The sequence below is a fragment of the Stigmatopora argus genome, chromosome 3, assembly GCF_051989625.1.
Source record: "Stigmatopora argus isolate UIUO_Sarg chromosome 3, RoL_Sarg_1.0, whole genome shotgun sequence".
Taxonomy (NCBI): Eukaryota; Metazoa; Chordata; class Actinopteri; order Syngnathiformes; family Syngnathidae; genus Stigmatopora; species Stigmatopora argus.
In genome coordinates, this window is record NC_135389.1 from 14,291,582 (window position 1) to 14,307,809 (window position 16,228).

A 16,228-nucleotide genomic window follows, 5' to 3' on the forward strand; every position below is an offset into this window, starting at 1 on the left:
GTGAATAGTATAACTTTTCCCATCACACCTAGATGGATGAAGAACAACTCTTCATTTCAGTGTCCCCACATGATTATAGTCCCTGAGTCTCACTGAGTAAAAGTGTTCGTTAAAACAATGAATGGATGTGCCAGAATGTTCTCCAGCTTAATGTGGAAAAGACACGGGTGATCATTTTTGAGCCAAAAATGGAAAGGTCAAAGATCATTGTACTCACCTTGTCACAAAGACACTTAAGGTACAAATGGAGCCGGAAATCTTGGCATAATTGTTGACTCAGACCTATCGTCATCAAATATGCTTGGTATACCCTAAAGAATATAGCCAGACTTAAGGGACTTTGGTCCAAAGAAGACATGGACAAATTTATGCATCCATTTATTTTTTAATAGAGTGGACTATTGTAATGGTGTATTTACAAGTCTTCATAAAGAAAATCATCCAGCAAGCTCCAGCTAATCTAGAATCCTTCTGGCAGAGTTCTTAAAAATACTACAAGGAAACTGGACCATATGACACCGTTTATGAAATTGTTACACCGGCTTCTTGTGAGTCAAAGGATTGACTATAAAATCTTACTGCTGCTCTACAAAACACTTAACGGCCTTGGACCAAATTAAATTCTTGATTTGTTTGCCCCAACAAAGAATCTAAATCCTTAAGGTTATCTGGAAGCATTCTGTTGTCTGTTCCAAGAATATAAGAAGAAGGCAGGATGAGGCAGCATTTCCTTACTATGATATTATAATCAGAGAACTGCTTAAATGGTTAGATCCTTCAAATCATGGCTAAAAATGCTATTGTTTACCATACTGTATTCATTATTGCCAAAATAGCTCAAATTTCAAGTGATATGACTTTTTGGTAGGCTATTAATATGTAGAATAAATAGGCCATACCCCAAGCATCAGTCTCAAATTACAGGCATGGGTATTTTGGTACCCCGAACACAACAAATGAGAAAGCTTTCCCCTAATCCGATATCTTCTCACCCCTTGAATTTGGAGCTTCATTTCCGATTCAAGTATTACTTCTACACTTCATTGCCACACCTAATTTGAATGTTGACATGGATGTTTAAGTGGGGAAGAGCTCTGGGGTCCTGGGTTCAAATCCAGGTTGGTCCACCTGTGTGGGGTTTGCATGTTCTCCCCAAGCTTGTGTGGGTTTTCTCCGGGTACTCTGGTTTCCTCCCACATAAAAAAAACATGCATGATAGGCTGATTGGACACTCTAAATTGCCCCTAGATATGGGTGTGAGTGTGCACTGTTGTCCGTCTGCTTGTGCCCCGCGATCGGCTGGCCACCGATTCAGGGTGTCCCCCGCCAGCTGGGATAGGCTCCAGCAATCCCCCCACCCGAACCTCAAATGAGAATAAAGCGGTTCAGAAAATGAGATGAGACTTGGGCATCCTTTGCCGCTCCTTTGAAAAGACTCCAGCTCGGTCTTTTCTTTCTTGTAGCTCACCAGGTATCTAAAGCACCGCCGATTGTCACCATTATAGCGAGAAGTGCGATGCGATGACCGTTCATTTCCCACACCGAAAAGGAGCGTTTGTTGCTTTCTCATCACAAGCACAATCTCGAACTCGACAGAGTGTTGCTCTTCTTTTGAAGTCGACAGATGGACTCCTGACTTAATCATGGGTACTGTGCCCTCTGTTCATCAGAACCGATCTCCCACCCTCTCTGCTCCTCCACGTTCAAGCCGTAAGGTGCCGGTGTTATCGTATAAAATGAGTCCCCAGAGTTTGGTGCCGGTCTAATTCAAAGGTAATGCTGTTTTAATGGCCGTGCTATTCTCAGATATCCTCACTCAAAGGAAATTTCAAATGAAGCGTAAAGATAAAGGCAGGTGCTTGAAAGGATCTGGAGTGTGCCGTGTATAACTTAACATATGTGCAAGCGACGGTATGGTATGTGACTTGAAAATCTGCGTGCGTATACACTACATGTGACTTTGGCCCTGAGTTTTCAAAGATGCCGGCACGCTTGAGAGAAAAGGCGCCGCTCCGATGGATGTGCTAATAGATCTGCATGCACGGCAATAGCCCCCCGTATGGATGCAACGTTTTCTCCTCTGCCGCCTGGAGCCCATCCCAACATGCGGTGACACTTTCTACGCCATTCCCAAGTATTTCCTTTTTCTGTACCGTACGCTCAACTCGCTCGGCTGAAAGAGAATGGCAGACAAGCTGGTGCTCTCGGGAGAGGTAACCCTGTTAATCATTGCGGCGCACTGGCACGGCGCCCTCGTCAGATCAAAAATAAAGTACATTCAGGAAGAACAGAGGGGGCTTGCAGAGACGGCGTAACTTTAAAAAGAAAAAAACATCCTCCTCTTTCTGGGTGGAAATCAATGGAGAATCCATGCTGGGAAAACAACCCTCGGCAGATTTGTTGTTATGGACGGGGGCTCTTGTGCGATGTTACTGGAGCGTTCTTGGCCTTCTTACCGCTCGTGAACTTGCATTGGGGTCATTGTCATGTGCCCGCAGGAATCCACTGTGATAACGTCTGCCCGCAAGGCTACTGGGGCAGCAACTGTACGCTCAGCTGCCCGTGTCAGAATGGAGGCTCCTGCTCTCCCGAGGATGGGACGTGCGTGTGCGCCCCTGGATTCAGAGGAACTTCCTGCAAAAGAAGTGAGTTCCACCAACCGCCTCCAAATTTAGTCTTACAAATGCTACGGTTAGACTGAGGCTGGGAGTTGGTTTTTCTACCTCAAATATCAAGCCCCAAAGATAATTGTTAAGCTTTCTATTATTCAGTTCCCATCTGTGCTCACATTTCAGCTCACCATGTTACCTTCAATATATATATATATATATATATATATATATATATATATATATATATATATATATATATATATATATATATATATATATATATATATATATATATATTGAAGGTAACATATATATATATACATATATATATGTACATATATATATATATATATATATATATATATATATATATATATATATATATATATATATATATATTGAAGGTAACATATATATATACATATATATATGTACATATATATATATATATATATATATATATATATATATATATATATTATGACAACTACTAATACATTCTTTCAACTACAAGTTATGCTCTGGACAACTACACGTCACTATAGTTTATAGCGACAGCTACGGCATTTATTTTCTACAAAAAGTTCATTTGCAGTAAACATACCTTGACAAAATGACACATTTAATTGCGGACTGCAAATACAGAGCAAGCTACTTTTGATATAAAACTCCCAGTGAGTGTTTTGACTGCAAATTTCATTGCCACCACTGCAAATGTATCTTGAAGACCAACACGTTATCTTGTATCCCAAGTTGACAAATTTTCGGGTTTTTTTTCAGAACGTCTGCACAAAATGGCAAAACTCCTTTTATATATCAAGTAAGAAAAGATTTACAGGTTGTCCTCAAATGAGGACAGTGGGTTAAAATGGGTTAATATAAAACAAGTTTTTCCTTGTATTCAATGTATTTTAGACAATGACAATTTACTTTTTCACCAAATTATATTCCTACAAAAAATAGTTTTCTGTAACTACAAATGTTTTGTAATACTTCAAACTACTTTCCCCCCATAAAACAAAAGAGTTTTCACAGTCCTTATATGTATAGGCGAGGTAAATCTGTAGTAGTAAAGAAAGAGAAACTAATAAAACGAGTCCTCTTTTACTGTAACATCACTCTTGGTAACCTTTGTACAAACTTGGAAAAGCAGTTGAGAGGCAGCACATCACACGTCAATCATTCAATCAGCGTGCCCACCGAGACCAGCAGAAACCCCACTGACCCTTTCACCTGCCTTTCTCGACCAGCTCGCGGTGGGGGGCGCCGGGGCCAGCACCGCGCTCATCACACTGCGAGCGTCACCTCTTGTTTGTGAACATGTCTTGGTCTCCCCGAAGCCGGTCTCAAGTGATGAGCTCCCTGATTACAAGTGAATTGGCACTCAGCAGTCCGTAAACATCAATTGGAGCAGATTGTTGGAGACAGGTCAAAACAAGTTGTGTCTCAAATGTTTTTGTGAACAGGTGAAGCCTTATGTTTTTGCTTCTAAACTCAAATGAAAACAAGGAGTAATCAATAATGCTTCTAAAAGTCGTTTTGGAAAGTCATTATTGCCTCTTGTGGAGATTGGAGAGTAAGAACCAAGTTGAAATTATTGGCTTTCAATATAAAGATCCAACTGAGTTGTTTCGGAAATTCTTTCCCTTTTTTTTTTGATCACCTCTCCCTTTTACTGCCTCTTTCGCATACCTTAAGGTTCCTAATCTTTCACTACAGTCTCGCCGACTTTTACATCTGCGAGACATAGCGAACATTAAACAGACGTTCTCGACGCTCATAAGTATTATAGTGCACTCTGTGCAGCACAAGTCATGGGAATTATTGCATTGAAGACTTTTTGTCTGATGTTTTCCTCCCTGCCTCTCTGTGGTCTCTTATGCTTTTATACTTGGAGTTGAGTTTTTTTTTTTCCTGCGCTGCTTTGATCACTCTCAATGTGACATTTTGCATTATTGCCAATGAAATATTTTTATATTTCCTGCAAGACTGAAATTCATTTGCCACTATTCTTTCTTTTTGCTTTTCACGGCAGCCTGCTCTCCCGGCTTTTACGGGCACCGCTGCAGCCAGTCATGCCCGCGATGTGTGCACAGCACGGGGCCGTGCCATCACGTAACTGGGCGCTGCGAGTGTCTGTCCGGCTACTCGGGCCCCTTATGTAACCAAGGCAAGTATTCCCAAGCAAGTCCTTGACATTTCTCCTCACAGTCAAATGTTTTTCAGTGCCACACTTTTTTCATTGACTACAACCTCTGCATTTTGTCTGGATGGAGAATGCAGAATTTGATTTAGCAGGATTCCAGAATCAATATTTATCTAATAATATGACGAAAAACATAGGGTATATGACACTCACCTTGCATGCTCTCTTTTTAGATGTCTTGATCTTGACGGTTTTGTTTTGCAAGTTAAAATTAATTTTCAAAAGTAAAAGATAAAAACAGAAATGGCTGGTCAATGGCTTTTAATATCAATTAAAAAAAATTCTAATTGTCCCAGTTATTGACAGAGGTTGACAACCAATTAATTTCATGATAAAAAAGAAGCTTCACTTCATATCACATCTTTGTTATTTTTATCTTTCTTCACACGCAATATACACATTGAGGCACTTTCCTACTGTAGATATGACTTCTAATTATTGAGAAACTTTTGATAAAGTACAGAGACGTGAGCATTTTTTTTGCTAATTCTCTTTCATGACTTTGAGAAATGTATCATCTAATAAATGTTTAATGCAAGCAGAAAAACGGTAGGGAAGTCATCATTTTTCTGGCCACATAATGAAATGGCGAGCTGGTGAGTGGGCAGAGCAAACCATGTCGAACACTTGTTCGCAGCCTCACTCGTCCTCCGTCCTGCCGGGCGGAGCCTAATGAAGCTCTCCTGGTGTGATGAGACTCCAATCCCCACAAGCATCCATACAGAGCAGCTAACCTTGCGCCATTAATGACAGCCTGCTTGAAGGAGCATGAAAGAGGTCTCGACAAGAGTGGAAAGACTGTTGAAACGAAATCATTAAAATCAGCCTAGTTAAAAAAAAAGGATAATCATAATAAATCAGCGTAGCAGCCACCTTATTTGATCTCACTGAGTTATTCTCTTTATGACAGACTTTAGAAGTGCTGCGTGTCCTGTTGCCGAGTCTCCCTCATCCTGACAATGAGGAGCATCCAGGCCTAATTTGCCCCACTGCCCAACAATAAAGTACAATGGAGGTTTCATAGCAAGCGATATCTTTTATTGAAGAGTGCCAGGGAATGTTAAAATATTAATTTCATGAAAAATGTATCCACTGGTCTGTGTACATGGTCTATTTTAATACTGTGGCACATCAGTCATTTCACTCGTGTGGGGGGAAAGTGGGGTAATTGTGCCACAGGAGGCACTGATTGACCTTTTTTATTTTGTTGTTGTTTCAACATATCACTTCATGTTCACTTAAATAAACACTGCTGTCCATCTCAAATTCACACCCATGTTTTGTCTTGTTTTTTCCCAGTTTGTCCCAGCGGCAAGTACGGGAGAGCTTGTGCCGAAATCTGCCGCTGCACCAATAATGGGACCTGTAATCCAATTGATGGGTCCTGCCAGTGTTTCCCTGGTTGGATTGGGCATGACTGCTCTCAGGGTACATCCTCCTTATTTTATCCTTTGGAGTCATTTTCTATTCAACCTTCCATTTGCACTTTTCTCTCTTTTTTTTCCTTTGTCTCTCCTCACACCACATTTTCTCCACTCTTTATTCTGTACTACAATGTTATTGTGGAAATCATTTAAAATGGACATTTATTTGCCCAGTGGCTGCCACTGACAGTGACGGATATCCAATCCATTTGAACTGGACTTTTATTGTCGCCAATGAGTTAAATGATCGCCATCGTTTTAACTCTTTGCTGTAAATCTACTGCCACCGACCTTTTTTTTTAATGAGCAGGAGAAACTTTTTCATTGTCGCATTTGCAGCGCTGCATCCTTTTATCTTCCTCCCCACTTTGTTACTGTTGCTGACCTTTGCTCCCAGGACCATAGTATATATTTTCAGTACGTTCTCTCCACCGAGTCCCCATTAAAAAATGCCTTTTCCATAAAATATTTTGCGCCTTAACACTTGGATTGGATAACTTTATTCATCCCGTATTCGGGAAATTTCATTGTGACAGTAGCAAGAAAAGGCATAGTTAAAAATTAGACAGTACAGTCGCAAAGGCCGCAGAACAACAAAGCAAAGGCACAAAGTACAAAGCCAATCAAATTCAATGGGATCATTAAGAATCACCAAATCAAATCATTAAGACAGAAAAGCAGCAAAAACACAAAACGAGCAAGAGTTGATGGGTTTTCACATCAATGGCACTGATTGAATTCAGATTAGTGGTCTCAAATTAAAGCAAGCATTCCATAAAAAGGATTTTAAGAATTTCCCCCAAATGTATAAATAATCCATTTTTTTCAAACTTTATTCATACTTGAAATCATTAATGATTCCTCACAACATGACCCGATCCCCTTTCTCATCTCTGGTATTTTACTTATTCACCGTCGTATTTGCATACAAGACATAGTGGGGTGTTACTAAACTTGAATGTCAAGTAGGGGTTTCAACTTGTGGCTGGGGGCCTAGATTTGAGCCCCATGCTTTAAGGCTTTGAGGCTGATAATCGTATGTGAAATGATTAAAAAACAATGTTTGTCTGTATGAGTGCAGCCTGTCCCTCTGACCGCTGGGGCCCAGATTGCCTCAACTCATGCAACTGCCACAACGGAGCTCAGTGCAGCGCCTACGACGGCGAGTGTCGATGCGGCCCCGGTTGGACGGGTCTCTACTGCACGCAACGTAAGTTCATGAGCAAACGCACACTGTCACCTACAGGTTATCAAGCTGAACTGCAAGCGGTGGCGCGAAGCCTTGCTTGTCTCAACAGCTGGCCATTTGCCGGAAGCTACTTTATCACTCAGATCCGAATAGAAGGCAGCATGAAAATTAATGTTTGGCTTAGTGCAAAGAAGCACTTTTGTACCTCATCCATTATTGTGGCTCATTGAAATTCTCGGCTTGCATTCATTCCACTATGTCATGAAATGTCATCATTTCCCTTCGACTGTCAACTTATGCAAGCCTGTGTACTCTTTTGTATTCACATCTTTGCAACATTTGCCGCTGTAGGGAATGTTTTAGTTCAGCCGTGTTGTCCCTGATTGTGCATGCTGCACGGACACCGAATGCTATTGATTTTGCTGTTGCCTTGCAAGATGACCTTGGCTCTCTCAAACAGTGTCTTCCTGTCTTTTCTGCCACTCCAACCATGCCAACCTTTCACGCGCGTCCAGGCTGTCCCTCAGGCTTCTACAGCAGAGACTGTTCCGAAGTCTGCCGCTGCCAGAACGGCGCCGAGTGCGACCACATCACGGGCCTGTGCGCGTGTCGAACGGGCTTCATTGGGACGAGTTGCGAACAGAGTTTAGTAGGCCCGCCGGATTTAGCTCTGTTGGAAAATCACACGCCGAAAGAGACGCGTGATGAATAATTTTTACACCGCCACTCTTCTTAAGTGCTTTAATTTGGCACTAATGCACTTCTCATGCAGAGTGTCCTGCCGGTACATTTGGATATGGCTGCCAGCAGTTGTGCGAGTGCCTGAACAACGCGACCTGTGACTATGTAACCGGGACGTGCTACTGCAGCCTGGGATACAAAGGCATCCGTTGTGATCAGGGTGAGGAAATGACTGAAGCGCTCTCGCTGGATTGTTATCAAAACGCAGGTCTGTCTAAATCAAGGTTGTCAGATCTGTTTACATACATATTGTAGGTCAAAAGTCCCATTCCTTTTTAATCTGTTGCCTTGGGATGGAAACACATAAAGCTGTACTCGGTACAATGATCCTTGTACCGTTTATATTGTGATTCTTCTTCTTGTTTTTAAAGATTAAAGATTTTTTTTTAACAGATGGGAAAAAAACTAGAAGCTGTCAATTAAGATAAAAGAGAGAAAAATGAATTACAGCATTCAGCTCAGTTTTTAAAAGGTGGAATAAAAGACACCTTCATATTCATATACATTACAATATATTCCGATATGCATTTCAAACACTTTGGCATAGGTTAAACATTGTGAATATATTCAGAATTAATGTTGGAACAATCAGCAATGTTTATATGGGTGCTTTTGTTTTTCAAATTTTGGAAATAAATCCAATTTAGAGGCACTTGCTTTTGATTTAGTTTTCATCATTTCTGTTCACATTGTATTTGTATAGTGACTTTTTAAATCTTCTGTCTAGCATCCCTAATGATGGAGGAGCTGAATCCCTACACCAAGATTAGCCCGGCCAGAGGCTCGGAACGCCAGTCGGCGGGGGCCGTCATGGGGATCATCTTCCTCCTCCTCATCATCATGGCCATGCTCAGTCTGTTTGTGTGGTACAGACAGAAGCAGAGGGAGAAAGGGCACGAGATCCAGCCAAGTGTGTCGTACTCACAAGCCATGCAGATGACCAACACGGACTATTCTCTCTCTGGTAAGAACTGCTCTTCATACAATAGTACCTTAAAAGGTTAAAATGGGAAATATGGGGTATTTTGAGCTGTTGTCTCAACACTTAGTATGATGATCCTGCTCGCAAAGCACCCTCGAACATAAATTTCAGATGCAAACATTCAAGTGAGAATTTATTCATAAATCATTTTTTGTAATTGTCATAATTCACACAATGCAACTTGAGTGTGTTAGCTATTATTACGAAGAAAGGCGTCCAATGGGTGAATTGTTATCTCGCAGAATGTGGCAGCACCGTAGCCATGAAGAGCAGCACAGCTGAGGTTAACCCAAATTCAAGCAGTAGCACCAGTGGTTCCGGGCAATGCTTTTCCAACCCCAGCTACCACACGGTGGCCCAGTGCAACGTCGTCTCAACCATCTCCAGCAACCTGGATGCCACGCTGACCCTCAAAGTATGCTCACACGCCACACCACTCGAGCGGTTCCACTCAGACGCTCTCGAATAAAGTCTTGTTCTTTCACACCTTGGCAGTCCAGCACTCTGAAAAGCCGAAACGGTTCCGACTGGAGAGCCTACTGCAACCTCAATGATCTCGGTCAGTTTTCCTCTCTCATTCCCTGCGAATAACCTCATCTATCGTGTCTTTGCGACGCCGCCCCAAGGGCGGAGACGTACGTGTGTGTCTTTAGCGAGCTTGCACTCTCGGCCTGGCCTCCCTGCTGTGAATGAAGATGAACCACAGGCTCCTTGTTAGAAGAAAAAAAAAAACTTTGCTCTCATTTTCAATTGATATGCGTCTTAGAAGGACAGCCGTGTGGTTCCGGTGAGAACACAGGTCAGCCAGAGCTCGTTAGTATGCTTTCTCAACCTAAGTTAGAATTCGGTTAACGCCAGGTCGGCCACTGCACTCTGGAGGAATGTGGAAAAGAGAAAGAGCTATCATTTCTGGAATTGCTTAATGTCCACAAGTGCATTATATATTCTATATAGCAGATATGGAGTCTAAAAAATCCTACATTTTTCCATACCCTCATTTTGCTGAAGTTGAATTGTATTGCAGGCAGACAGTAGAATATACATTTTCCTTCCAAATAACAATGAAATTTGACAGGAGTATTTTAGGCAAATCAAGCAAAACATTGCTGCTAGCCCACCCCCATTCAAAATAGTTTGACCCTGGCGTCGTCAATGGAAGCCAATGAGTTCATGTTGTTTGTGATTGTGGTGGTCAACAAGCAAGCAAGGCAACAACTTGAAAGCTATGCAGAAAGCTTACAATGGACCCTTTTATGAGGTTTGCTTTGAATCTCTTCATGCTTTTAAAAGTTTCCCAGTATGACCTCTGTTGATGAAATGAGGTCATGGATGTGTGACAATTTGCAACTTAAAAATCTTTTCAAGAAGCACTTCATTGTGTCAACAAGAAAAAGTTTTCAGCAGATTGTGTAAATTATGCAACAACTGACTTTCATGTTTTGACATTTTGTAGCAGATGTTCAACAGGGGGAGACGCAGGCTCCAAGAGGCTCCAGAAAAGGTAAATAATTCATTGTCGGCACACGTTGAGTTTTCCTCGATGTAATTAGTATTTAAATTTGTCCTTTAATTAATTTCACCAAATGATTCCAGTGGCCATTTGAGTGTAACCCCCACCCGGATCTTCTCGTATATACAAAGATTTCTATGTGGAAACTTCTTCAAACCAGATCATGATGGGCTTCTGTTTTATTGTACATGCAATTGCTATCAATGGCCAAAGTGTTATTTGCTCTCCCACACTGTGCGGTCGCCGATGAACACGGGACCCCTGAGAGTGTGACGATTGGTCAAGCTACCTTTGCAGCGGTCCATAATAAGGCCTCATAGAGTAACTGATTAGACCGTTACGGATGACATGAGCCATCCACTTTCTCCCCTTCCTTTTCAGCTTCTAGTACTTCATACTTCCATTTTACAGGCAAGGCAAAAAAAGGTATAAAAAGTAGTGTTTTTTTTTTCTTTCCACTCGTCTAGCTCCACGCAGCAGCGACCCTCACATTATCTGAGCTACAACTGAATGTGCGTGTCTCTGTTGTGGCAGATTACATCAAGGGCTCCATGTGCAACAACAGCCCTTGTTCCCTCAATGCTGAAAATCCCTACGCCACCATCAGGGACCCGCCTGGGTTGGCGTGCAAACACACGGAGAGCAGCTACGTTGAGATGAAGTCCCCTTCTCACCGCGAAGTGCCGTTCGGGGGCACCGCCACGCTTCTGGGTGGCACAAGAGGGAATATCTATGATGTCGGTGAGTGGCGCAGCTGCCTTTGGCGGCAGAATGTAGAGGTCAAGTATGTAATATCAATAGAGATCGTTAACCTTCAACTAAATATTGAACTTCAAAGTGAAAACACGACATGTCAGACAACACAGCGCATGCAAATAGAGCTCTGATGTGGTACTGTTGTCCACTCTTACCTATCTTGAGTTCCTGCTTTTTAACCCAGTCACTCGGGACTGAGTTTGGAGGGAGGCATCTCAATGCCAACAAAGGGTGCCGAAATGACGCATAGATGCGGCTAGTATGTTAAGTTGTTAAGTCTGTTGTGGGGCTGCTTTGCTTCTCCTGGCACTGGATAGAAGTCAATCACGGCATTGGAAAACCATACGTGCTACTCAGTGGTAATCACAAATGGCACTTTTTGTAGAACAATGCTTTTTCTGACCTGATGCTTTCTCTGCCTCCCCCAAGCCATCGCAGAGCCCACAGTGAGTGTTTTGCAAGGGCCCAACGGCATGGCCACCGGCTTCTCGCAGAACCCGTACGAGAGGCCCCGCGGCACCCACATCCCGACCCACTATGACATTCTGCCTATGCGCCACAGCCCCACGCACACTTCGCCATCAATACACCCGGAAAGTCCCAGCTCCCTCCTTTAGAGGTGCTACAGTTGGCTACAGTCAGTCCATTTTCATACAGCCCCTGTGTCTTCATGTGGTCAGCAATGACATGACAGCCCCGGCTTTTGAGGGCCCTCGAAGAAAGATGAAAAACGGAAAGCCCACGCACCAGCAGTCATTCACTTGTTTTATTCTCCCAGTTCTCAGACTGCTTCCTGGATGTTTATGGACCAACTGGCGCGGGACATATAGACGGCTGTCAGACTCGGATTGGACAAGTTATTCACAGGGACACAGCTGTCCTTCACTTTATTTAATAGATGCGATTGACGTAAGTAACTGTTGTGCTCCATTCAACAGTGGATAGCTGTTTTATTTATGATGTACAGAAGAGCTGGCTTGGATTTTTAAAATGGCCAGGGATTTCAAATAAAGTTTTAAAGGGGGAGTTGCAACTAAATAACCCTTCCACACACACAAACACACACAAACAAACAAACAAACACACACACACTTCCTTCTCGGAAAAGCACCTTATTTGTAAAATTCTATTACCACAACGATACGTAGTGGTTCACTTTTTTTAAATGAGAGGCACAAAATATGGCCAAAGACAGCTGAGTGTTTTATTTTTTTTCTGTCAATTCACAGTGGCTATTTAAACAAATGAGACAAAAAGTTGCAAACTCCCTCTTTAAGGTAATGTACATTATGTGAAATACTAGTACCCTTGACGCTAATAAGGACAAGCAGAAAATAGATGATAATAGATTGATGGTTATATTCTAATGGCAAAAATAATACCTACTTATTTTATTTTTTAACTCTAATTGATAATTTACCAGCTATCCAAACGAATGGTGAAGAGAAATGGTATTTTTCATATATTCAATAATATATTATTTACAATAAATCACATATTTATACCATGAAAACAGTTTAATTAAATTATTTAATATTTATGAGAAGGTCAAGGCACATTTGGCACACGGAAGTTATACCTTAACCACCTCAGATGTACAGGTGTCGCGTGTTTGGCATCGACAAGATGACACAATCAGCTGCAGTGTGAAAGCTGAAGAACATGATCCAATTATTATTATTTTTTTTATAAGATGGAGACAAAAATAATGTCAGCCACAGTCAGTCCTTTTATTCGCTGTGCGCCAGTAATGAGCACACAGCTAAAAGATAGCAGGGTCAAAATGAAGAGCTTCATTTGTGTTGCAATTTAAATGAGGTTGTGATATTCAGGTCGGCGGAGTTGACGCGCTGACTGCGTCCAAAAAAAAAACACGTCTCCACTTTTGGGTTTGCACCTCATTAATGAACTGACTGGATCTTGTGTTGTCTTTCCATGTGCCAGAATTTAAAAACGTCTGTACAGGGTGTTGAGGAGAAATGGTTTTGACCTTTGTTTGGTATTTACACAGCTAATTTATTTTTTAATTTATCTTATAAGTGATGGTGAAATTAATTGCTGTGACAGTAGAAATACTTTTGGAAACAACAAAAAAAGATGAGCATGAACACATTATGGGTACCCACTGATGTACATAGCACCAACACATTCAATTTCTCTTCTCGTGAGATGTAATTTTGTGAAGCATTTTAAAATGAAATTATCTCTGTAAATTCAAGTGCTAATTTTTACACACCAAAAATAAAAAAATGTACCCAACAAATTTAACACAAAGATCCTGTGGCGTGATATGTGGGGGCAAAAAAAAGCATCTATTTGCATTAAACATTGTCATTTACTATGAATTCAATTCATTCCCTGATTGACTGCATCACTTGCATTTGGGCGTCTGAAGGAGCAATAACATATTGACAATCATTAGCCAGTCTGTATTTCATCTGTGTTGGTCATGACTCACTTTACCTTATCTTATTTTACATAACTGTTTTCTCTCTGTTGGGAGTTATTTTCAAATCACGTTTTGACATATCGGCTATGCTTGTTCTACCAGTACATTTCAGATTAAAAAGCCTTTTGTGTCATGGCTGCCGTCTTTTGAGTCAGTTTCATGTCCAACAAACAGTCTTATTTAGAATGTTCACATTTCATTTTATTGTTGCTCCTCCAAACTTGCCAATCAGTAAAGATTCTATTGAATTAGTTCTTAAAAAGTCCAGCTCTACACTAGCATTCACTGATTTTGTGTTGTAAATGTGTTGTTGTTGAAAATTCACAATGTCGGCGAAAGACAGCCTCATGCACTACTGTCTCCAATATTTTATAATCGAATCATAAATGTATTAATTATAAAATAAAGATGAATACATCACACTAATTTCAAAATGGGATTAAAATCACTTCTTTTTTTAATATTTTGGACCTTATGTTTCTATTCTTTGATGCAATTTTTTAGAACTCTGTAGTTGTAAACAAAACAGAAGTGGAATCTGAATGTTTAAATATACTACTATGTACGTATATATTTTTAAAAAGTAGGGATGAATTAACCCACTGGCATCAATTCCCATTTGTGTGGTAAACATGCGTATTCACAGAGCCATTCTAATTTTTCAGCCCAACAACTGCCTGAAGTCAGCTCTTTTCATACTGTTTAATGTTCACGCTCTTGCTGAAAACAATGTTAATTTTTAATGGCTTCATTACTGCTTACAAGCCATGCTAAATGCTATAAAAGAAACCCAAGCTTGATAATAATGGTCATAAAGAACTGAACATGAACTCACTTGTAAACATAGATATACTACTTTGTATTCAGACTAAAACAAATCGAGGTATTTCCACTTGAAGGAATCCAAGACATACAATTTTAAGATACTTACTTACTATATTGGCTCCTTGAGCTCAATAGAGACCAAATTTACACATTTTAGAGTGTGACTTGGGGCTGAAACCAGTGTGTATTTTGTTCATTTAATTTCATTAATTGTTTTTATTAAAATTTCACTATTCTTTAAATGTACGTATTTATATTTATAAGATAATATAAAAATACAATTATGATTATTATTTCCAGTATATCACCACTGTCGCTGAGAAGGTTGAGTTCCTGATATTCTGCTTGATTAGCTTTCAATTCTTTGTTTCAGGCATGGATAGCATAAATTCCCTCATTAGAATAATGTTCATTAAACAAATCCCAGCAGATACAATACAGAGACTATAATAGTGATGTTTTGCGTATTGAACGCTAGGCGGCAGCTGCAATGTTAAAAAAAATATCTGATTGATTTGATGTTGAAACTAATTGCCATAATACAACATACTTATAATAATTATTATTATTTGAACTTCAATCTGATTTTAAGAGAACAACACAATATTAGAATTAATATTAGAATTTAATCATCACATCCTTTTACATAATCACTGACAATATAGGAATTCTAACGTTACTGCACACACACACACATACATATATATATATATATATATATATATATATATATATATATATATATATATATATTTGACCTCCATGTTTTTTTGTTCATAATAAATATTTTCTTGACCACTGCGTATTGTTTTGAGGATAAATGTCTACTAAAATGAGATTACTACTCTACTACAGTGGTACCTCGTCATACGACCGTTCGTCATATGGAATGCTCGTCTTACGGGGGAAATTTCGATCGAATAATTCGCCCGTGATGCGGTCAAAGTTTCGTCATGCGACCAAGCCAGGTTGCCATGGCATTTTTTTTGGCATATCTTTCGTGTATAACAATATTTACGAGCACCGGATGAGCTATTCAGACCAGGAAACGCACATGGCGCATGCGCGGTGAAAAGAGGGCTTTCTGGGTAATGAAGTATACTCGTGCTCGCAAAAGTATCCCCGGTAGCAACTCTATCATAGGCGCCGTTCGATGGGACGCGAACACAGATACTACAAGCTAAAAGGAGCCGCTAGCCAGCGCCCCTGTAGCTCCCATGAGAAATCCGACTCGGATCGCTGCCGCCTGTGCGACGAGGAAACAGAGTCGTCTGAACACTTATGGCTCCGCTGTCCGGCCTTAATGACCGAACGCTACCATCGCGGCTTGGGCAACTCCCTGGATGAACTTATCCGTGTTCCAGTGGCAGCCCTAGCGCTGCTGAGGGTAATCCTCAGGCGCCTGAGGTGAAAAAGAAGAAGAAGAAGAAGAAGAAGAAGAAGAAGAAGATGAGCAGCGGGGCGATCGCTGATAAGACTGCTTGCTGCTCGTTGGCAAGTGGTCGTGCGTTCTCCGATTGTGAGGACATTTGTG

General features: G+C 40.8%; 1 protein-coding gene across 3 annotated transcripts in view; it reads left to right on the top strand.

Moving 5' to 3' along the window:
* The window catches only part of megf11 (multiple EGF-like-domains 11), a 74,864-nt gene extending 61,170 nt beyond the window's left edge, over positions 1–13,694 (top strand). For 2 of the 3 annotated variants that reach the window (XM_077596377.1, XM_077596378.1), the window contains exons 15-26: positions 2,499–2,645; positions 4,648–4,782; positions 6,118–6,246; positions 7,324–7,452; positions 7,947–8,075; positions 8,204–8,332; positions 8,900–9,136; positions 9,397–9,569; positions 9,650–9,713; positions 10,608–10,655; positions 11,199–11,405; positions 11,850–13,694. In XM_077596377.1, the coding sequence (XP_077452503.1) occupies positions 2,499–2,645; positions 4,648–4,782; positions 6,118–6,246; positions 7,324–7,452; positions 7,947–8,075; positions 8,204–8,332; positions 8,900–9,136; positions 9,397–9,569; positions 9,650–9,713; positions 10,608–10,655; positions 11,199–11,405; positions 11,850–12,037 (1,715 nt within the window). In that variant the 3' untranslated portion in view covers positions 12,038–13,694. The remainder of the gene's footprint in view (positions 1–2,498; positions 2,646–4,647; positions 4,783–6,117; positions 6,247–7,323; positions 7,453–7,946; positions 8,076–8,203; positions 8,333–8,899; positions 9,137–9,396; positions 9,570–9,649; positions 9,714–10,607; positions 10,656–11,198; positions 11,406–11,849) is intronic. The other variant, XM_077596379.1, reaches the window with a different exon arrangement.
* Positions 13,695–16,228: the final 2,534 nt, after the last annotated feature.